The sequence below is a fragment of the Choristoneura fumiferana genome, chromosome 18, assembly GCF_025370935.1.
Source record: "Choristoneura fumiferana chromosome 18, NRCan_CFum_1, whole genome shotgun sequence".
NCBI lineage: Eukaryota > Metazoa > Arthropoda > Insecta > Lepidoptera > Tortricidae > Choristoneura > Choristoneura fumiferana.
This window is the reverse complement of record NC_133489.1, coordinates 5,392,766-5,417,671: the sequence shown is the minus strand read 5'-3', so window position 1 is coordinate 5,417,671 and position 24,906 is coordinate 5,392,766. Positions and strand designations below refer to the sequence as shown.

Here is a 24,906-nt window from a genome sequence, read left to right as displayed (position 1 = left end):
GTTTCCAAATTGAACTGGTCCGGTGTGGGAACTACGGTCCAAGCCCTCTCATTCTGAGAGGAGGCTTGTGCGCTGCAGTGGGACGTATTTAGACCGAGATGAAAGAGTTTAACTTCACCGTTTCTGCAGTAGTGTTATTATAAGAATTTAGTTTACTTATTTTAGGCGTATATTTTTCAAGCTTTCTGTTTGGCGGATAATTAAGGTCAGCTTATTTTGGTAAAGCGTAATTAGTTTGTATTACTAATTTTAACTGTTCTAATTTTCTTTATAAATAGAACTGTTGGAGTGATTCGCACAAAAACAGCTCCCAAATCTGGTCAGCCTTGAACTTAACGATCGTATCATTCAAATTAAGTACTCCGATGTTAAGTGAAGTGGCGAGGTTCGTGGCGGTAGCAGATTTATACTTGTTCTAAAGTGCGGCGGGTGTGTCTCAAAGCGTTGCCTAGGTGTTCGGAGGCGCCATCGTAGCCCGTAGTAGGTAGAGCTGTGCGCGCGCCTCTTGCTCCGCCGGTCCCCGCGCGCCGCCCCCCCGCGCGCCTGCACCGCCCGGCCCCAGTACGCCGCAACGCGTCGATCCGTTCGCTCGCGCTTCTACCGCAAAACCCGTTCAAAAGTTTCATTTATTCATACACACTCAACGGTCACTAGCAAAACGGCACCCTCAAGCCCTTCCACGGGGACTCGCAAGTCCCGCCACGTGCAACTCATTGGCAAAACTGACGCCATGCAAGCTAAACTTATAAGTGCCAGCTACTCCTCCATCATGAACAAGCAAGATCTGCTACGAGAAGTGGTCGTCAAGTATATTGACTACTTTTACCCTGTGTGAGTACTTAACCTTAAGCTTCTACCGACCGCAATGGCACGGTCACTTGACGCATTGCAGCTTTTTCCACAAGTTACATTGACAGTGTGGTCTGTGGAATAGTACACCGCCCTGTTTGTGAAGGTTCTCACAGTGCATAGCTAATTACGGGGCCGGTAAGTCGGTGAAGGTTCCCCGGCAGCGTGGCTGGCTGCAGCTAGACAAACGACTGCGATTGGCTGACGTCAGCGCCTTCTACTGAACCTAGGTGGCTCTATCGTCTGAGTGCTGTATCGATCGGTTGTACTAAACAACACAAATTGTATTCTCATACATGGCTACTCTACCCCCTTGACTTCCCAGACACACGTTTCAACCGAAACCTCGAACAGGATGCGAGGATGACTAATTTGATTTCAACCGCGGCATTGTTAGAATCTAGCTAGACAAGCGTAATATTATTAATGAACGCATTACCGGTGTTATCTTATTTGCTTTGACTAGGTACAATTCTTACTCTTACTTTTACAGTTTTGTAACCTTTAACTTTAATGTTAAGAGCGTTGGTAATTGAGTCGCAGTGTTTTTGAAATCGTAGGGCAACATGGCGTGACCGTTTCGCGTGACAAGCACTGAGTGTGCTTCGTTCGTTCCCGTGGTGTCCTATTAATGTCTTTTGTGACCGATTCTTTTGATTGTCCTCGTACCACCCACACTGCTGCTTAACACTACTGCCACGTGAAGCCGCCATTTTAGGCTTCCTCTGCGTGATTACAGTTTCAATTCAAATGGGATTTGGCGCCTGCTAGAGGCTGTTTACATTTCAGCAATCAACATCGTTACTTTGATGCTCAGAACTTGTTACCAAAACAATGACTTAAGAATTTCTATATTACTATAATAGAATTACTATTTGGAGACTATATACATCTCTGAATTATTTAGATTAGGAATTTTATTTTTAACTCAGGGACTTTATACATCCCCTTGCTCTATAGTAATTTTATTATTAGCTCAGGGACTGTATACATCCCCTTGCTATATTTAAGGCTGTATATTGTTAAGCTTATGGATTTTAAACTTGTATATTTTTAAGTTCCCAAGACGATCCCATAGAGCTTATGGAAACGGAAGCAATACCCTGCCCTTGGTACCGCTCTGCTTTCAGAGCATGACATGAGTGCGTGTGAGCTAACTTTAGGGGCGGCAGACGTGAGCTTGCCTTTGGAATCCAAAAGCTTAATTGTTACTTGACCTGGAATTTATATTTCAGAATTGTATACTGTAGTTTTTAAGTATTTTATTTTGAAAAAATGTCTTTCTGCCTAGTTTCTTGCGGCGCATTCTTCTGGGCAATGATGGTATTTCCGAAAGCGCTGGTAGTTTAAAAAATGACGTGTAAAAGTGCCCATTGCGACCTATTAACTGAATAAATGATTTGAAATTTATAATTAAATTCCAATCTTCCGGAGCAATTGAAAGGAAACACTTAACTGTATTACGAAATGTGTGTGCAAGTAAGATGTAATGATCTCAGCGGTAGCCGCGACGGTGGCGCCAGCTAAGTATGTCGACACCACTCTACACCGTCGATTTCCCCTCGATGACCTTGCGCTCGCCGCTCGCCACCCGATAATATAACAATACATACCACTAACGCTGGCGCAGGCATACGATAAACCTGCGATAATCTGTTACCACGCTGTATGATCGCACGCCGGTCGTGTGTGACAGGGGACACTCAATGGTCACGACCAGCAATTGAATCGTTGGTACAATCGCTTAACAACTATTATCACTTAATAAAACGACGGCGGCAATATCGTTACGCTCGCAATTTGATGCAACTGAGTCGGCCGTAAAACCCAAGCTGAGTTAGTAGCTGGTACGATAGTTTCACCGACAACAATTAAGATTCACAGACATGGAATAATTAAACCATTTGAATCACGAGCCTTTGCAAAATGTTGTTTTAAATTAATACTTACACCCTAACCTAACTAAATGATTCAAACAAACAATCTTGCAACCTTTACATTTTTGATTACTTGGAAATAGAATTCTGTGAGTGTAGGTAAATCGACAACTTGAAGGTAATCTAGTTAAAAAGTGTTAATTTATTGTAATTCAGTCCACCAGTCACGTGTACCGAGTCTATTGTCTTTAAAACAGTGAGTCACGGAAGCAACCTTTATGTCGAAAGGATTGTCTTTCTAATCTTCATTCAGTTTAGTATGCAGAGTGTAGTCTAAATATCCCAATTTAAATACGCCAAAATTAAAATTGCCAATGTTTATTCCATTTTTCTTAACGCGTGGTATCTTTATATGTTCAGGGTTATTGACTTTGACTGGAAGTTAACAGATTAATTATTTGAAAAATATTATTGTATGTAAAATTAATTTCAAAAGTTCAACAGTTCTATCCACCAATAATAACTCAATTCAGTTGGTGACGTGATTTAGGCTTCTTTCGAGACACTGATTGGTAAATAAGACGATAAATTAATAATTTATTGATGTTTTCTTTCCAACTCTGTCCCAACGCCTTTGCATCTTTCACAGCGTCGATGCATTTACTTGTTACTCAATTCTCACTTCGCCTGCTAAACCAAGAACCCGATTATTGTATTTCTCAACAAACGGTTTCCTCAATAACTAGTTTTGTAAACACTGAGCCACGTACGCGATTACTTTCGGCAGATGCTGTTTCAGACGCTATTATGACAGCGCAACGATTAAAATGAGGCATTTAACTGCTGCTGTTTTTTGTTCTTTGCGATGAAAGGGTCGTAAACATCTTTACAAGACCAGCGCTGGAATCTTTGTCTGAACGTCTTCACGAATGTAATGAAGTTGATAAACAAACACGCACGTGTGTGGAGACATAAAAGCTGATATCTCTTCTTCTTTGTTTGCATCTCGTATTTACCTAACAGTGTTTGCCACATTCGTGAACTTTGCCTTGCACGCGGCCGCGCTAAATTCGAGAGTTTTCTCCAATTTATTTCAACTTAGTGCCTTTATTTCACCTCAACGAGTATTTAACGATTCAATATTGTCTTGAAAGGTTATTTTCGGGGATGACTGTTTTTAAACATGAGCTTAGCAAGTGTTCTTTGTTGCCAAGCCGGTTCAGTTGACTGACACGTGTGAAGTCCGACGTCTCGAGTTATATTTGGCAACATATTTGGTGGCATGCTCGTGAAAGTCACGTCAGTCAAAATTTTACAACTGTCATTTCACAAAGAGCTGACGAAAGAAGATGTGATCCATCCGTTTCAGCGGTTAATTATCAAGATGTGGTCTTCGCGGAGCGTCGTCGCCTCCGAATACTTTCTCCGCTTCACTCGTTTCGCCTCCTTATGTTTCAAGTTGTTCATGTACACCACGCCACCGCGAACAATTTTGTCAACGAACTTGCGTAATCGCTCAAATAATACAAAAACTTGTTTTCGCCCAGTTCCGCTTAGAGAAAGCCGATTTTTTTTTAATTCTCACCCTGTATACTTTCGAAGTTAATCTTCCAGTTAGTTGCGAAATTGTTTTTTACAGTCACTATATTTTATTACGTGTCACTTACATGTATGTATGCGTTGCATAATAAGAATATAGAGTTAGAGGTGACAATGTTGGTGGAAGCCATTGTCAGCCGCGCTCGCGGTCTTGCTCGTGCGGTCTGTTAGCGTTATTCAATATCAGAGAGTTCATCAGTGGACCGGTCGCAATCGATCTGCTGCCGTGCGCTCATTTACAACGCTCCAATGGGTTCAAGTTTAGTTGTGTTGTTCACCTCATTGATGCGACACGGAATCTGACGGGAGAAAGTCAAGTACGTTTGCCGTACATTGTGCCACATACTGGCTACCGGACGATTACACGAACCAGATTGGATCATAATGGGTAAGTCAGCGATAGTTGACAGTAATCGGCTTCACAGTCGCCGCTAAGTAGGCTGTGTCGTCATCTCACTTGCGTTGCACGTGGCTGCCGCCCGCGTGTTTTACCCGTAACATATTGCAAATTTACTGTTTCTTCTGTTAGCTCAACATTCTTACGTTTCTGCTGAATCGACTAATAACGGTGCTTTTATTTATTTTTAACCCCCGACGCAAAAAGAGGGGTGTTACAAGTTTGACCGCTATGTGTGTCTGTGTCTGTCTGTGGCACCGTAGCTCTTAAACAAGTGGACCGATTTGAATGCGGTTTTTAGGGTTCCGTAGTCAACTAGGAACCGTTATAGTTTCGCCATGTCTGTCCGTCTGTCTGTCCGCGGGTAAGCTCAGAGACCGTTAGTACTAGAAAGCTGTAATTTGACATGAATATACATATCAGTCACGCCGTCAGTGGTACAATAAAAAAAAGTAAAAAAAAAATTGTTAAGGGTACTTCCCATACACGTAAAGTGGAAAAGGAAAATTATGGCGGCCAATAAAATATACCTAAACTTGGAAGATTCAGTACCTACACAATACGAAATCCTTAGAAATATTGGTGTGGCGAATCTTATTTTTTATTTATTTTTGTATTCATATCACACCAAAGTGGGAAAAGGGAAATATTTGGCGGTGCACTTTCCTTGTGCTTTTCAGTCACCTAGTGCTTGTTGGATTTGGGGAGTGGACTGTATATATAAGGGTTCAGAGAAAGACAACCTATTATCAATTGTAGCCACTTAATGCTTAAGGAAAGGGGCAGCTGTTTTTGGAGCTTGACCAGGACGATGAAAAGCAGCTGTCCTGAAGGAGTATAAGGAAAACCATGCACACTTACATGTAAAATACTGCAGGAAGTCCTTGCCCTCGTGCTTGCACTGGAGCCACTTGCCAAAGCTCGATCACCGCACCAATGTCCAAAAGCGCTTTTTATTTCACACACACAGACAGTTTATGAAGGATTTATAGCTATATTTCGTAGATATTACACGGGTTTTCAGAGATTTAAATAGATTTTTTCATGAGAGCACGCGCACAGCAGCTCGTATCGAAATCGTTGCAAATTGAAGAGAGAGCCGTCTTTTACGGCCGCTAGAGGCGCTGCTGTTGCGTAGATATCACACGGTTGTGTGACAGAGAAGACACGATCTACACGTGTGCATGGGTGAAAGGAAGGGAGATAGGGATGATTTCAAGTGGCTACAAATTAATTCTAAATTATTTAGGGTAATACCAACAACGAAACCCAACAAATATATTATTTGATTTTTTCGTAATGGCTATCCTGGGCGTGTACGACACGCTCTTGGCCGGTTTTATTTTATTTTATTGAAAGCAGGTTTTCTAGTGATGGTTCCTAGATATGTTTTTATCAAAATCGGTTCAGCCGTTTTTGAGATATTGAGCTTTGAAGTGACAGTCGGGGGTTTTCCAACTTTTTGTTGGTTAGGTAATTATAAACGTAGATGGTAATTGCCGGCGAATAGCCGATTGATTTTTACCTATAATAATCAATTTCTAATTTCGTACCTAGTATTGTACGTCGTCAACAATTTTTCAATTAGTGCCTGAAGATCTGCCCCCTGTACCACAAAAGTTACAAGTGCTACAATGCTACAAAATTGTTAAGTTTCTCTTAGTAAAACGTAACAATTTTGTAGAATTGTAGCACTTGTAATTTCTGTGGTACAGGGGGCAGGTTTGTGGGTCAAGCATCTCGATCTCACATCTGGCTAGTGAGTGACCAAGATAGAACGAAAAAAATAGAAGTATAATTACATGTATATTTTTTTTATCTTTATGTGCATTTAGCGTCTTATAATGTGCACTGAGTCAACCCAATGCAGTATTAATAGAGGTCTTGCCCTATTTAAACCGAACACTTCATTGTTTGTAGATAGTGTTACAAACAAGCTGGTTCACCGGGTCGTTGCTTTGGCAATGTTTACCCGCTACGACGCTTGAACGTAGGTAATCATCCGCGAGTTACTCGGAAGCTATCCTACAAATTAACCGACAAGCCTTTCATTATCTATTATGTTTATACGTGGACCTGGTTAAAACGCAATAAGTATTCATCCTTGCATGACCTCTGCAATTGCATTGAAATGCGTGAAAATTGAAACGGTAATTGTAATGTTTTCATTTATGTTCGTAATACGTAAGCCCGTAAACTATTTATTCACGCATTCTTGTGTGATTAAAGTTTGAACTTGCGTAAATAAACACGCCTAATACAATAGCGATCCGCAAATAATGCCTTTTTTCTTTGTAAGCGAAGTCTAAAAGATGTTTTCTGTTTGTTACAGCGCATCGGGCACCAGCGCGGTGGCCATCGACAACAAGATCGAGCAAGCTATGGTATGTAACACCTATCTTACGTCTATTTAAAAATACAGATCAAAATCAAGCATAGGAAACTAACTCTTGATGATAAAGTGACAAATGCCCTTATAAGTCCACGCGACATGCGTGACTCCTCACCAACGATAGGAACTATTGTCGATTCAGTACTTCGATAATGCGAATAATCTTTCCTACGCGCGTCATCAGCAAAACCCTTTTTCCGCTGCCGCCGACCATTATCACAATTGACCATAAATGAAGGAAATCACATGCAATAAATGTCTATAAGAAGCAGCCGGCTACAATGACGTATGGAACCCATTAGCGATGTTGCTATCGGGGCTGTTGTGCTACTTTACCCAACGCGAATCGCTCAAATCGACGAAGATTCTCTCTTGACCATTAAGAAAATAACTCGCATTTAGGTAGAATGGCCGTTTAAGGCGACATATCATTTACTCGTAATGTGCTTCTTTCTATTGAAACCCTATGACAAGCGAGATAGACATCTAGTAGAAAGCATGTGCTGAATACTTTCGATGACAATATGTTGTGGGTATTGGAGTAGCGTAGCTTGCCGTGCCATGTCAGTCGGCCGCAAGGGTTCCGCTTGCGCTCGATACAAGGAATTCTGGGAACTACCAACCGGCTCTAATGGTACCGTGTCCAATTGCCTCCATAGACAGCCCACTTTATATGCAGCTCCATGCGTCAAGATCTTTCAAAGATCTCGATGAGTGCGGAAGTTTTAGCACATTTTCTTTGTACTTCTCTAAGGCCTTATTTACAAGCGCATTTTGTTTAAATTCATGAATAGTTTCTAGCACAATCTCTAGAGAATCAACTGTATTTGCAATAGTCATGAAGCTACATAACACCTTTATTTAATGGGCGGCGCTGGTTGACTCTCTAATGACTTCCTCTGGTTAATCCGGGAAATGCACGGCGTTACGGTACAGCATTATTATAAGTTACGTAGCTTTTTGTTTTCACATCCTGATCTGGAGTGCGGAGTCTCTTCGTTCAACTTCCCATGAGAACTTGTCAAATACAAGACTTATCGCTGCTATAATCTATGTGAGACTGCGTCTTATTCAGATTATGGTTTTTGATTTCATTAATGCTGATGTTTCTTTCTGTAGACTTCATACCATAGTAGCAGTCTCCGTCTTGTTTTATGGAATCAATTCAGTTTCTCGTTATTAGCAACTGCTATATCAAGGAGGTATAATAATAAATCAAAATAATTATATAATCATTTTTTTAAGAATGCTTTAAAACTGAGTCCCTTTGTAAAGTACGTCATATATTATTTCTGAAGTTCGTTATCTACATCCGCAAATAACTACTGCATTATTAACACTAATTTTCTCCTCGCTACCCTACATTCGCGTTCGCAATTGAGATTCATCTATGTACGCTATCGGTCTCTCGCATCCTCTATAATTAGCCGCAGATGGCCTCAAGCGATTGACCTCAATCCCGCCCTAAGACAGCCCAGTATTTTTATATCACTCCCTATTTAGTCCCTACTTGCATAACGTTTGCAATTTCCACACAAAATTTTACCTATCAAAATTTCTTCACTGAGCGATTGCGTTTTAGTTGTTATTTGTTTATTCTAGTACCATGCTATGCTTAATTTAATTAATGACTTCTAACTATCATAATTTATTTTACAATCAGCTGATGAGTGCAATAACAATAAACTTGTGATCATTTCATAAGATACGAACAGGTAGATGAGACTATAAAATGTGTAGGTACGCAAACAGTACTTATCAGCGCAATACTTTTCTCACTAACACGTTGCTAATACGATTCTGGGTCTGACTGACAGTAAAAATATATACTTATCCCTATCGTAATGAATCTTGTCAAGCCCTGCGTTTTGTTCTAACTTATTTCTATTGTAATTGGCAGTTCAAATTAATTTTTCACTTAATTATATACAACAATTTAAAATAGTTTTCTATCCACTTTATAAATAAAACGTCAAGTCTGTAAATTATAATTCGCCAACAATAAATTAGATGGCCTTGAAGCACTAAATCTACACCGATTTTCGCTGTCTGAAATTCGGAGATACTCATTCGTTTCGAAAGAGTTTTCGTGTTACATCACTCGAATTATGTTTACTGGCGAATCGTCGTCGGAGCAATCATAGTTCACACCACTGACCCACTTCCACACATCTGTACAAACAAAATTTTGTTTGATTATGTCCAAGCCTGCTTTGAATTTCGCTCTTTGAACTTTTTTTACGTTTCTTCGATTACCAACGTTAGCATTGGTTAACGCGTAAAAATGTATACGCCTGAAACTGCGTCGGAAGTAGGCTTTTGTTTATAAAAAGTAACGTGTGGTACATTTCATTTGTTTGACGCGCCACAGCATGCTAATTTCTTCATTGTGTACTTGATTTGCATGAGTCAGGCGTGACCCGACAGGGCTCACCCGAACAAGAATAGACACGGAAGGAAAGCTGCCCTCGATGTGCCTCTGGTCTGGAGACACGTGCTGTCCAGATAATCCAACCGAATTTGATGTGACCACGATGAGATAAAGCTTTTAATACACAGAGACTGTCGTAAATCGGTCGCCTAGCCGATATCGAGAACAGGCAACGAATTAGTTGCAACCAAGAGTCACTGTGAGAGCGCACGGCACGCGCCAGATCAAAATCGCAGCACGAAGCCATTTCAAGCCACGAAATGCAGCGGAGTTCTGGGAAAACAAATCTCTAACACTGTAATGAAACTGTCACGTTTGTGCTATCGAGACCTATCCTGGAATTGAGACTTAAAGCCGTCACGATCTAATCCTGCACTTTGTTTTAGTTTTTAATAGTTATTTATGCAACTGTATCGTAGTAGGAGTCCTTAAGAACCATTGAGAATGACCTGCATTAACGAAAACTAGGTAGTAGTCTGCCCCACGAGCTGCTCCCACTGCGCGCGCGACGACCTGCTGCAGCTTGTGCGCGCGGCGCGGCGCGCCCCGGTGCTGTAATGATGTGTGAAATCTCATTACGATCCAGATTTCTGTATCGTAATTACCATTATACGATACAGCCGTGTTCATAATAGAATCCAATGTTGTAATGCTGGTTGTAATCTGGTTTTTGAACGCATAATGGAGGATTTACTATATGGGTGTAGATAAAATTAATTAAAGACTAGAAACCGAATATAATATTAAGATGTTGGATCGATATCATTTCGTGACGCAGACCGAAGGTCGGTGACTGTTCATCAATAAATGACTTAAACTTTTTTAGATTAAAAACAAGATATTAAGATATTCCGAAATATTCCATACTTAATTCTCAAATCTTTTGTCGATAAACTCTATCGCTTGAAACAAGATAAAAAAAAATGGAAGACTACCCAGTGACCACGCAAATACAGATTATTTTTATCGTATCCATCAAATCGCCAACGCTAACAGGGGCCTGATAATAAACAGCTTCGCTGTTTAAATTCAGTAAACAACAGCCACAAAATCGTATCGACCTCAGTCTTCCGTATACTTATCAGTCAATTCAGTACCTATCCACTTGAAGCCACACATTGTAGAGACGCCGGGAATATCGAAGTTATTCGTAATTACTTAATGATTATTTAACATTTAAATACTTGATTAAGCCTTCAGTGGTCTGAACCAAATCACATCGCTTTTAACAATATTTGTTTAATTGTAAATATCATATTTAATTTTTATGGGACGCTAAGTTGACGTCATTGCATAAATTATGTCTTGAATCGTAATATCCAATTGGGAAACGAGTTTTAAAGCGGTGCGCATTACTTTACATTGTATGCAAAAATGCTACAAAAACACAAAATCTTACTTTGCTGGTAACATTTCTGATAATCTGCAATAATCTGCATGTCTTCTCCGCGAACTAGTCATTGTTGAGAAGAAATTCTAGGTGAGACCATCGCAATAATCAGGGGGTCAGCGAGTCAGCCCGCTATGCCAGATTACCAGTTCATATGACCTCTGCGTTTGTAACTTGTTTGTCTGACGGTCGCTATCTCCAAGATAACGCGCAACGTCAATACATGTTTACCTTTTCATTTAAATTGTTTTCATGATAATAGTTCACGCAATGGATCATTAAAGAAACATGAGGAAACGGATAAGATTGTCTGGTGCTGTTTTGAACAATAAAGTTACGGTATTGTTTAAAAAAATACAATTAGGGGCCATCCATAAAGTACGTCACACTAGTTTTGACCCTTTTAAAGACCCCCCACCCCTTGTCACATGTATAGTTATGAAATTTGCAATTATATTGTTCCTGTGTCACAAACCGCTTGACCCCCCCCCTCCCCCTAAATGTGTGTCGTACTTTATGGATAACCCCTTATATGTTTACTCGTAGCGGTACTGATTCAGCATATTTTGTTTTCTTTATAAATTTTACATAGCTGGGCTTCGAAAATGGTTTGGTATTCATAGATTCCCAAAACGGAACAAATTCAATTCGCAATTGTAACCAAATGCAAATTATGAATATCATGAATATTTATAGAATTCATTTTTCAACCGCACAAAAGATTTAACGGAGTTTATATAGGTGTGCGGTTTTCGCGTAACAATTTATTTTTTCACACGTTGTTTTTAAAGTACTGTTTGATCATATGTTTGCAGGAAAACTTTAGACCGATGCGCAATTGTAGTGCGCGAGCAAATGTCTATTTATTAAATTATTGTAAATACTCGCATATTTCAGCAATGCGCTCATTATTTGAACAACATGTATTCGGACAGCGGTTTTGCTTGATATCAAACCTGAATCATCAATATAGGCTTCTGTATTTGCATCCAGTTGTTTTTCAATTTTGCATCGTGGATCATACAAAACAAAAAAGCTTAAGTTCGAAAGTTAAACATGTGGCGTGCTACAGTCATCTATTCAAAACCTTCAAAAGTTATCTAAGGCTTACAAAAAAGACGCACTTAAATATTTGTGCGACCTGTGGTGTGGTGCCAGCCAGGCGGGCACCGCGTTGTTGTTTCTTATTATTAAAACGGCGTGGCTTCTTACCAAGTTACCGTGCTTAGCTAAAGAAAAAAAAATTTGTAGTTGTCACATTAGAGAGTTCATATATGTTATTTATTCAAAAATAATGGGCAATTAACATATTTGTTTCTAATCAATATCTATAGAAAAGCCTACACAGCTGCTTGATATGCCAGCACAAACTGAGCCTACAATAACAAAACATCAATCGACTCTACCGAATTCATCGCGGCATCCTAATTCGTATTCCAATAATGGCTTTGTTTTGCTTCTCACTCGCACGCGTTTAAGCACCGGCTGACTGCTTTAATAAAGATGATGTCATTTATTAATATAATTAAAACTTACGGCCGGTTCAACTTTGTTTTGAACTGTTTACGTATTCAACTTAACCTGTTTTTTTTGCCTTGGATCGCGTGTTTGTATCGTTAATCAAGTTATTTGTGGTTAATGCCGTATTAGTGATAAATCCAACAATAACAGAAAGCTTAAAATATTTGTTTTTATTTTTCTATGAACCGCATTTCTTGTTTTTCTAGCCTCTAATCTTTATTGACTTCATTAACACATTTAATCTTCAATGTTTATTTGATTTAACAAATTCTAGTACATCTTGCACAGATATGTTTAAACTTGTTGTTAGGTCACGAATTTTTACTTAATTTAACATTTACACACTTTAAAACGTTGCATACTACAATTAAGGTTTAGAACAATAAATGGCAGATACATCAACAGCATCAACTCCAGAAAAATGTAACACATTCATTAAGAACCCGAAGTTTCTTTAACGGATTTCACGGTTGAATTAGTCATATTCTGTTCAGGATGTAAGAAGACCGTGTACTTTTAAGAACCTACCAATATTCTTGTCTACCAGTGATAATGATGACGGTAAATGTATCGAAATATTAGGAGCTCATTATAGGTAATCACATTCACACTCTACATCCCGTCCAGTAGTAAATATGTAATACTTTTAAGGAAATGATACTGTGGTTTTTCGTTTGTTAAGTGTTGGATAAAACTCACTAAGAGTAGTCCTGTTCCATTGAAAACTACTTCTGTCTGGTTGTCATTAAAAACAATAAGGCAGGTGTTATCATACGCCCTTGTACTAATTATATCATCGCCTACACCGTTCTTAATACTTGCAAACGACGAGTTCACTGCACTGTTGACAGGTTACGATTTCTATTGAAATAATCACAACATATGCTGCTGTGTATTTTCATACTCCTAACACATGTTATCGTACGTAACACCGAAACATGTTTTTCGTGTGTTGTATCGTTATCAGATTTCACCTACTGGCATAAAACTGTTTTATCGTGTGATATATCATTTTACTTTATCATTGTTACGTCGTTGGCTTAGCGATCTGCGCCTTATTACCCTTTTCCTGTTTTCGCTACTTTTCGAAGCAGTTTCTTTTCAGTAGCTACCAATAAGGAATCGATATTGCAAATTCTATCAATGTGTCCATTGGCGCTCTGGCAATCTGTTGGTTGTGGTGACGCGATCGTCAACACTCCGAACGAGATCCGGTGTGGACCGGTGCAATTTAGCACTCGATTCCTCTAATTGAAGTCAGCGGCACCCACGCGAGTGGGCTCGCTAAATGCATCTCATCAAACCCCAGCTATTTTTAGCTTGTTCTAATTATAACACCGGACCACTTTTAGTCGGTTGGTCCTCATCATAGTTCGAGCCTTGACTCACAAACGCGTCAGAGAATCAAGATTGTTTGCTGAAAACTGTTTTTTTCCACTTTTTCCCAGTGGGCGTAATGACTGATTTACCTGAAGAGGCGGATAATGCGAAATTAAACGTCTGTATTTCGTCTTACGCGGGAAAACATATTTTATTCCACACAGGAATCTTTATGCACTCGAACTTGAACTATGCTATTGAATTATTTATATGCCTAGTCCTTTGTAACAGTCAATATTATACTTAATTTAATATTAATTTACTCCGTTCATCAAAGGCGGCAGAACTATCCGCATTCTTCCTGTCTATTATGTTGATCATTATTAGTGGAACATGGACAGCGCTGTGGTTCAGTGGAATCTCCCCGGATCACGTCATTCAATGCTTCTGTTCGTTAATATTCCCAAAGCTTCATTGCTCTATTAATATGAAGACCCTTCATTGCTTTATAGTCTACTTGTTTTTGACAGCAGACATCATCTTTCATTATTTTGGGCCACTGCTGCTTACGTTTTGTATTCTTTATTGAGTGCGAAATTATATAAATTAATATTAATTGTGCCTAGCACTACCAGTGTGTACCGTGGGCAGTGGGCACTAATATTTATAAACGATTGAAGATACCGGTGCGTGCGGATATGGTTATAACTTTAGAAGTGCTAATGATTTACACTTACACCTTGCTTATCAAAATATTGCCTGAAATCCGCTTTTGAAATAACTACTTGTGTGGAAAATTTTACGTGCTACATTTGGGACAGCAGGACACGCACCGGCATTATTTATACCTTTGTTTATTGTCGTCTTCGCTTGTTGGATAGCACTTAATGTCTTAGTTTACTAGAAGCCTGTACAAAATTCGTTCCCAATTTTATGTAGTAGTTTTTTTTTGTTATACGTTGGTTATTTCTTGTAAAACATACAAAATATACCTAGTGATTGAGAAAACAAAAGCTTCTGTTGATATCGGAGGCGTGTTGTCGAGCCGGCGCACGGGCGGCTCGCGTGGCGTGGCGGTGACGTGTGCGCCGCCATTTTAAAATAGGGCGCGCGCGAGCTCAGACCATCAGTCGCCTGTTAGGACGCGCGCGCGCAACTTCCTCTCTTAACCGAAACCGAAGTAATCATTCGCGTTCAGCTATCAGTTACTGCATTTACTCGCACTCAGTGACCCTGAAATAATTCACCGTTCAACATGATCGACGTTGTTTCACAACCCAGAGATGCCTGTCTCTACGAGATCAGACAGAAGGGCCGAAAAGACGCCTGCTACGTGGTCGTTCCAGATACACAAGTACGTCTCTTTCTCTACGCAGTTGCAAAGAATTTGAATGCTGTGATAACTTTTTTCACATTTTTCGTTGAGCGCTTTGCGTTAGTTTCGTGATTGCGGGCGGTCAGGCGTTAAAATCATTTTTTGTAATCGACACAGCTGAGTCTGTGCCACTTGTCTTTCTTTTCTATTTCTTCCAAAATAATTTGCATTGATTATTCTACGAAATTATTACTACATACCTACTTACTACAAATAATTGAAGTATTCCTCTATTCAATTAAATATAAAGCAAAAATTTGTAAAGTTTATGAAAATTACCAGCCACATGAGTCATAATGATTAAAAAAACCTGCAAATAAATTAACAAATTAACGGGAGTCTCTTCAAAACGCTTTTCTTCATAGATTGGTTTTACTGTTCTCAAGTTGTACTGTATGTGGTCTCAAGTTGTACTTTAAAGCGTGCTATCAGTTTTATCGTTCCGTACGGCTTCATTATCTTGCCGTGTCAAGATACCAAATCTTTAAAAATAAACAAGTACATTGTTTACTTGGTCTTGAACATTGCTCGACATTTCTATGAAGTTTTGTATGATGTAGGTAGTTACCTGATCTTTCGCGATTTTCATATAGGGACATAGACTTACATCAGTGGTGGGTAAACATTCTCCATGGAGAGCCAAAATGTTACAGATATTTAAGTAGAGGGGGCCAGATTTACCATTCTATTTTATATACTGTAGGACGATTAAAATAATAATTATCGCGGGCCATGTTACTATTTCGACGTTTACGGGCCGGATTAAACCCTTCGCGGGCTGTACTCTGCCCATCACTGACATTCATTATTGGGATTGTAGCATCATGATAGTAATATAGTACTGTTTGTTTGTTACAGGATCTGGTTAAGAGCCACCTGATGTTCGCGGTGCGCGAGGAGGTGGAAGTGCTGAAGGAGCGCATCGCGGAACTGATGGAGAGGATCAACCAGCTCGAGGTGGAAAACACGTACCTCCGGGCGCACGCCAGCCAAGACACGCTGGCGCAGCTGCCCGCAGCGGGCGCCAAGCCGCCGCCAGCGCCGCAGGGCCCGCAGCCGCCCGTGTCGTAGGCCCCGGCGCGGCCCGCCCATACCCCCACGCGCCGCGCCCCGCCGCCCGGCGCCCGAGCCCGGCCCGCCCGGGAGCCACCATGGCTGTGCTATGTTACTACGTAGGTTAACGAGGAGTGGGCCGCCCCAGCCGCCGCCCCACCGCGCCATGCGGCCGCGCCGACCGCCGTCTGTATATGTTCGAGACGACGCCGGCGCTGACGCCGAGCTTCATGAGCCTCCTTAAGCTTACAATGTAGAAAATATATTTTCTGTTACTAATCGTTAGAGTGCAGAATCACGTGCTAACTGCCATGCTTTCGCTACGCGTCTCGGCGACGATAGAGTTTCGATGTAAAACGTCTACCTATATTTTTATGCAGTTTAAAGTTTAGATATCGCTATCCACATAATATATTCCATTTAAGATAACCTGTAAGACGTGTGTTTATAATAGATTTAATGAAACAGTTGAATATCTTACGCATTGAACAAGGACTGTGTGTTAATTTATTTTTTACATTTTTTGTAATTTAAGTTATTTATCAAGTTTTACCTACTGAGTTACTGTAAATTGTAGGAGTGTCGTATGACGAGAGCAATGATCTGTCGATAGTCTGTATGTCGCGCGAGGTGGTCCAGCGCCGGTGCGGTGCATGTGGGCATCGAGCACTGCGCTTGGGTTGGACAGGCCAGGCACGTTGGCCCGACGGCCGCGAGATTGCGATCGCCGGCTGTAGTCAATTTCGCACGCGAAACTGTTTAATTCCAACCCTATATCAGTAATAGAGATTATAGCGATTTAAAATTGTATTTTTTTAATATTTTAAATTGTTTGTATATAGTACAAGTTGTAATAGAATTGAGAGTCGGAATGGTGTATATAATGTGAAATGAATGTGATGTTAGCCGATTCCTTAGTCTGCCTTCTGTATCTAGCGACCGACGCGTCGCATCATACACTTATCTAAATGTGTTAAGTTAAAATATACGCTGTATGTAACGCTTCGATGTTGGAACAAGCGAACAAAGTGGCTGGTGACAGAATGTAAGGCGGCGTCGATGCTAGGAGAAGCGAGAAAGGGTTCGTTGTTAGTGAAGCCAAAGCGAGGAAAGTACGTCCCAGCACCAGGAATGATAGCATAGATTTTTGTACAACGTTACTATGTATGTGTATAGATGATTGGTCCTCATAATTATTGTGAATATACAGTAATTTACTCGTAAAAGCATTACTCTAGTACTAGATATGAATTATATTATATGATACTGAAATTGTAAATATACTGTAAACAGAATGTCCATTGTAGCTTATGTTGACCACGAAGGTTCCTCATACCCAATAAATAAACGCAAAACTACTTGAATGTGTCTCTTTTGAAAACAAACCCTTTACCTGAGTCAAACAAAGGCTCTACGAGAGCCATTTGTCTGCGCGTTATCAGCAAAATGAAGGCCATTTTAGCAGTATCTTCGAACAAAAAGCAAAAACGGTTAAAAAGCTAGCTGATTCTATAATTCATGGTTTTTTTTTTTAAACTTAAGATTAGCGAATTTTTGGGTAAATTTACTCGTAATGGTTAACTAAAGAAAAAGAGTGGTTTCTTTCTTAGATAGGTACACAAAGAAGTACAAAGAATTGTTTTCTGCGACAGTCCAGTTGGCGCCAGTGTCGTGTGGTCGTTTTGACAACTAAGACATCCATATTATAAATGCGAAAGTGTGTGTTTGTCCGTCTTTCACGTCGAAATGGAGCGACGGATGGACTTGATTTATGGCGTAGAGATTATGGGCCAGAAAGTGGCATAGGCTAAAAACTGCACAGTTCCCGAGGGAACAGCGCGCGATAACCGAATTCCACGCGGGCGTAGCCGTGGGCAAAATCTAGTTTGTGTCATAATTATTGTTACTGGGTGAATAACTAAATGAGCAAAGCAGCAACACTAACGCCATCTAGCGATATTTTGTTTGTCAAGAAACCCTCATTTTGCGCCACTGGCATGATCTAGATTCTAGGGTTAAAACTTTACTTGTTGAACTTGGGTTAAGGATACAGGTCCATAGAATTGGGCAGTTAACCTTGGGTTAGTAGTTAACTTGGAGTATGGTTAACGCTGATCTGTATTACCTCGCCTAAAGCGGGTAATAGCTCCTGCTTCACAATATTTGATGTATAAAGTAGTGGTCAAACGACCTATGGCCATGGCCTCTTATGCAGAGGGTCCCGAGCTCGCACCTCGTGAGTTTTTTCGAAGTTACGTGCGAAATTACACTGGAGTCACCATGAGTTTTACGATGAAGGAGAACGTCGCGAGAAATCCTGGATTCACAAGCGAAGAAATTAAATGTGTGAAGTTCCCAGTCTGCACATGGGCCTGCGTTAGGGCTACAGCTACAGCCCAAGCATTCTTATTCTGAGAGATCGGCGCTCTGCAGTGGGACGGTGGGAAGGGATATACATGGTGTAAAAAAAATCCTGTACTGTTATTTATTTTTTCTGTAATTTAAGGCTACTGAATTAATGCGATATAAGTGGAAAAACATTGAAATTCGAAGTAAAAATTGTTTTGTCTGGAGAAAGTCTTCTTGTAACTCAACTTGCACACCAAACTTTTTTTTTTCATTTTTCCGCTTGTATTAGTAACCAGTGGCCTTAATTGTGGGTTAATACATTTATCACGTTCACTGTCCATACAATATTTATTTGTGCAAGAAGAGAGCAAAGTCGTTTTTTGGTGCGAGTGTTGATTTTGAATCGCGAGTAAGCGAAGGATTCTACAATTGAATCACGAGCGACAGCGAGTGATTCTAGGTTAGAATCCTGAGATCAGCAAGGGATTCAAACACGCGAGATGCAAAAAAACTTTGGTCTCGTGTGACACATACAACTTTTCACCTGAGCAGCGAGAACATTTACATTAAAGGTTAAAATAAAACCATAAGTATATATTTAGAAGACAAAAAATATTAAAATCTTTAAAATATGATCCGATTGTAAAAAAAAAATATAGTACTTAATCATATTTAAAACTTTTTCCCAAAAATGATTCATACAGTCGCCAAATACATCTTTAAAGATACCAGACAACGATCAAAAGTCTCCGGTAAGTAGACAGGTACGATACAAATCTCATATTCGTAACAAACCTCATCTTTGGGTCATTAAAAGGGTGGAACAATAAACGTATATTTTTTTTATAAAAATAAACCTTTAATTAAATATGATTTTATTAAGATAATAGATTACTTGCAACTCGCAAATTCGTTCAATTTGTCAAATATTTGATCCAACTTAAAGAGATAGGCAGTATATGAAACGATTTTATTTAAAAAAAAAAAGCAGCTTGTAATAATTCGGAAATATTTCACTGTCATATAATTCACTGTTTTTTAAATTTCCACTCGTGTTTTTGTTTTTCAACATGTCCTTATTATAATTAATTCATTATTGACATATTTTTAATGCTAAACCTCAACACAGTATTTTTATTAGGTTGGTATAATGCTTCTTGCTTAATTAAAAAGTAAACAAAACTTAGAAAAAAGTAAAATTGAGCAGGATACTCGTTCATTTATGCTCGTTTTGTTTGCTAAATTATCTTTGTTATTTTTAGTTTATATTTGAGAAAAGCACCGTACAAGCTTCGAACAATAAATGCTATACTAAATTCCTTTAGTAATGCACTATAAATATAACAGACGTTTTGTAATTTTGCAGTTATATGTGTATCCGAACATTTGTTTGTTTCTTTTTAGGCCTACAGAACTTAGTATCGATTTTATCCTATCTCTCGCTTTTTTCATATTGAAGTGAAAGTGACAGATCAAAGTCAAGTTCAAATATTTGGAATTCAGTGTGTGGACCAGCACTGTCCTCAGCATTAAAAAATAATAATTAAAAAGCTACTTTGTCTCACGGAGTGAGCAAAATGCAATTTTGCTCACTGATTTTTCATAGCAAAACCTGCCTGTGAGCTGCTGAGGTGAAAAATAATTTGACAAAATCACACGTCCAAGTGTGCTTCCACTTTGGGGATAGTTCGAAGCTGTGAACTCAGTCGTGGAAACACGGACTCCTGAAAAAAACTTCATGACACATTGGGGGCACATGGTCAGGGAGGTGTTAAAAAGAATCCGGTGAATCACTTTGTATAGTGTAACTACTAAAGACCTTGCGTCAAACCAGATTTCACCCTGAAAATGTTTATCAAAGTGGAAGATTTCAACTTACAAAAATAAACATCAGCCTGTAACCGGAACTCCGTAACGCGAAAACATCGTGATCATTATTAATATAATCCTTTGATCCGGTTTATTATAATTAAGTAATCAAAGATTATTATCGTTCGATTACATTAATAAACAAATGAAAATCACTTGTCGCCATTTTAGTGAATAGATATGTAGGTACTTAATAAGTTTATTTATACATTGATGTCATGTTCATTTGCTTAATAATTAGGTTGTAGGTGTATGACACCCTGATAGGGTAAATTGTATCTTATAATAATAATAATATGTCATAGCACATTAACAGAAAAAACAGTTTTATATTTGGTATTCTTTATACCTACGATTAGAAATCTGCGTATTCTGTCAAAGACATTGAAATATGTTCTCTATTAGACATAGGCAAAGGAAAAAAAAGTTCTGCCATACCTACCTAGTACAAATTATTTTTTACCATACTTTGTACCTACCAACGGTGGACTACCTAGTCCACTTGAGTTAGATACAGTATTAGTAAGTTGTTGTTTGTTTGTGCCAGTTTTAATCGAAAATATACCACTATCATAGGCTAGACAAGTAAATGGGCTTTTTACACAAACCATATGTATGGTTGTCTGCTGTTTTGACATGTGATGATTGTCGAAGAACTTTGCCAAGAATAAATAACACGAGAAAAACTAATTCAAGTCACTTGAATTTATTATAGTACGACGTATTTTTTTTTTACTTATTTTTCTTGCGTATTTATTACTTTTTTCATAGTACGAGTAATGGTTAAGTATCTGGAAGAAATCTGTTTTAAGCGATTAGACTGCCTTTCCTCTGCCACGCTTTTCGTGTTTTTGTTAACCCTTAAATTGGCAAGAGTAAAAAATACAGTATCATACCTTTATTTAATACCGTCTTAGGGTCTACAGAAAAATGAAAAAAAAAATCTAGCATTATTGGTTTTTCAGAAAATCTATGTACATCACCATGCACGTTGCCAATTCTATAAGAACAAAGTAACATTATTGTGTGTACACGCTGGTTACCGCTGCCAATCAGGCAGTAAACTTTTATTTATATAAAAAAACCTAAATTATAAAAAAAAAAGCATTATACTTGGTTTTGGTATATTTGGTTTAGGTATTTTAACTAAATGTAAACAAAACACCATCAATTGGTGTTTTAAATATTGAAATTGCCCCATTAAACTATCTAAACATACTATCTGTATTGAAATACACTAGTCTAGTTAGTATTACAATGATAGACAAGTAAAATGTTTAAATCCTTGAATGTGACAAATCTAGCAACTGAAGTTTGTTTACATTTAGTTAAATCAAATATAGTGTAGAACTGTCGAAAGCAATTTCGTGTTTTCGTTTTTCCAAAAGCGAAACAAAGGGGCATATATGAGTTGCTCTGAAGATGAGCTCTGGTTGAGTTCGAAACGCGCTCAAGTGTAGATGGCGTGGCTATGGATTGCATAGAGTTTAATGTGGGCAAAGTCATATTAACTGTGGATGGCCAGGGCAGAACTTTTTCTCTAATGGGTGAAAGAAGCATCGTGCATGCTTTCAGAATTCAATCGGTTTTGGATATACCTACATATATATTTATCAACCTCATGCTCATCCAATAAGCAGTATAGCAAATTTAAACGTTCCAAAGAAGAGTTTAGAGAAGGTGCATCAGAGCTATCATCAGAATCGAATTGTGGCAGTGCGTGCGGATTAATTTCCTCGTCCGGATTAGAGCCACAATTATAACATGTATTTTCTACGGGAATTAAAGCTAAAATCTTATGCGGTCGACTTTATGTTAAGCACTGCAGACAAAGAAAGAAAAGCATACTGTTTAAAAAGATTTAAAATAAACAAGGGGACGTAAAATCGTTCATTTGAAATCAAAAAAATGTACAGGGAACTTGGTAATGTACACCGTGGTTACCGGAATTAATTCACCTTGTAGTTGGCAACGTACATGGTGGTTACCGTAGTTGAATGTAAGTACTTCTTCACAAACTTGGCGACGGTAACCGTGGTGTACGTTCTAATTTAACAGTGATTATCGTTGTTATCATGCTGAATGTACACAAAAGAACCAATTGTTCGTATACTTTAGCATTTTCTCACAAAACACAAAACATAATAAGCATAACTTGCATAGAAAAAGTTAAAAAAATTTAATAAAACTTTCCCTAGGTACTAGAATGCGACGCCGCGTTGAACTTATTTTTGACACTGACGTTAATTTGAAATTATTGCCAAGTCACATATTTTTCAACCATTCATCATAAAATTATTTAGTAGTTTTTAGTCATAAAAGTTTCAAAAAATATATATATTGATGATAGGATTTTTTATTAACTAACGTACACGGTGATGCACAGTGCCAATTTAAGGGTTAAATCACTGGAATGGTTTGTGCTGTGCAATAAAGAATAATATTGTATTGTCGAGTTACAGTACCTACTGAGTGGTCCAGATTATTCTTTGGTAAGACGTAAAATTTAAATGTAATTTAACGTAGGTTCTACGCCTTGTATCCAATAACTTTAAAACCAGCCATAAAAATATTAGTAACCAGTTTTGCGTAAGACCGTTTTGTTCGGAAAAAAGGGAGGACAAAAGTTTCCGAAATACAAAATTGTCTCAAAACACAGACATTCATTGCCCCGTAATGCATAATGGCTATAATTAATTTCAGGTAATGCAAAATATTCACAAAATTATTCTAATTATAAATAAACCCGCGTAGCTCACCCAAAAACTATGAGATTTGACATTTCGGAGACCTCACGCTACACTACGCTGCGCTGCGCTGCAGGTGGTAGGACCTTGTGCAAGGTCCGCCCGGATTGCTACCACCATCTTGCTCGCTAATCCTGCCGTGAAGCAGCAGTGCTTGCACTGTTGTGTTTCGGCGTGGAGAGTAAGACAGCCGGTGAAATTACTGGCACTTGAGGTATCCCATCTTAGGCCTCTAGGTTGGCAACGCATCTGCAATTCCCCTGGTTTGTAGATGTTTATGGGCGGTGGTGATCTCTTACCATCAGGAGACCCACTTGCTCGTTTGCCATCCAGTCGTATAAAAAAAAAAAAAAAAAAAACACTAGCGCCTCTAGCGGCGAATTCATACGCGATAGCCCTCATAGTAATTCAAAAGGAATTTAATCCAGTTGCGTATAAAATATAAAAGTTATGTAATTCTGCTACTCGCCGCAGGATGTCACTAAAAGAAAGTATTCATTTGGCTGCGTTCAGTATTTAATATTTTATACGGTGAAACATTTCAATGTCATCGTACGAAAATAGATTAATTTACACTTTCTTTGCAAAATTGTCCTCCGATGGACAGAGCCATATTTTTTTAAAGAAACAACAACAACACTTTCTTTGTATTTGTCTTGTTGTATAGGCATGGCATGTATGGAAATTATACTTATAAAGATCCCTCTGAATCCCCTCCAAGGCACGGAATACTTATTCAATAAAATTATTTAAGGTGCGGCCACATGCAGTCGCTCGTTTGCAGCGATAAATCTGGTCACGTGACCCCATTATTAATGTGATTTTGAATTTCTGAATTTCCCGCGACTCAAAAAGCACTCAAGTCGCCGCGTCAAGCAGCAGCGTCAAGATAGCTGCTTGTAGGAATGATCTTGGTCTTGGAAGCTCTTTCCTAATCTCATTTAGTAGCAGTCGTGTCAGTGGTACAAATAAAAGAAATTAGAGATAATGAAAAAAAGAATAAGTGTTTTTGCCAAAGAGGTTTAATTTCTTCCAGCGATGAAGCTCAACATTTTCAGCTTTATCGCTATATGTCACGTGACCAGATTTGACGCTGGAAACTAGAGGTGGGTAAATCCGGATCTGAAGATTCAAAAGAGTCAGATCCTCAAGCGGATCCGAATCCCTTAATGACTCCTTTCAAATCTTATTGACTCCGGAGTTACTAACTCCGACTGGATCGAGCGGCTCGCCTCGCTCGTGATCGCCGTCACGCTCACTCACACTGACTCGCTCCGTCCGCCTGCTTTCGCTCTCGCTCGGCTCGGATCGGATCGGCAGGGCTACTACGAAACTCGAAGTTCGTATCGTACCGTCCCTCTCGCTCTCGTATTAAATAGTATAAGTGTCAGAGGGACCGCACGACACGAACTTCGATTTGGAGTTTCGTAGTAGCCCTGCGGATCGGATCTTGGACTTGGATCTTATTATCTATGTTTGGTTGGTCGGTTCGGTTCGTAGTAGCCCTGCGGATCGGAACTTGGACTTGGATCTTATTATCTATGTTTGGTTGGTCGGTTCGGTTCGGTACTCGGACTTGGACTAACGAACGAATCTTTCTCTGTACTTCAGTTCAGTCAGCGGGTGGGGCACCGCAGTACCGTACCGACACCGACCGACCGAACCGAGCCGGGGCGGATCTGCCATAGATAAATTAATAATCGCTCGAAAGAACCGGAGTCAATAAAGGAGTCGGAT

The 24,906-nt window shown here is 39.2% G+C and overlaps 1 protein-coding gene across 2 annotated transcripts in view; it reads left to right on the top strand.

Moving 5' to 3' along the window:
- Positions 1–17,568, top strand: part of LOC141437778 (uncharacterized) — a 166,531-nt gene extending 148,963 nt beyond the window's left edge. For both annotated transcript variants that reach the window (XM_074101286.1, XM_074101285.1), the window contains 2 exons: positions 7,055–7,106; positions 16,010–17,568. In XM_074101286.1, the coding sequence (XP_073957387.1) occupies positions 7,055–7,106; positions 16,010–16,222 (265 nt within the window). In that variant the 3' untranslated portion in view covers positions 16,223–17,568. The remainder of the gene's footprint in view (positions 1–7,054; positions 7,107–16,009) is intronic.
- The last annotated feature ends 7,338 nt before the right edge of the window (positions 17,569–24,906 follow it).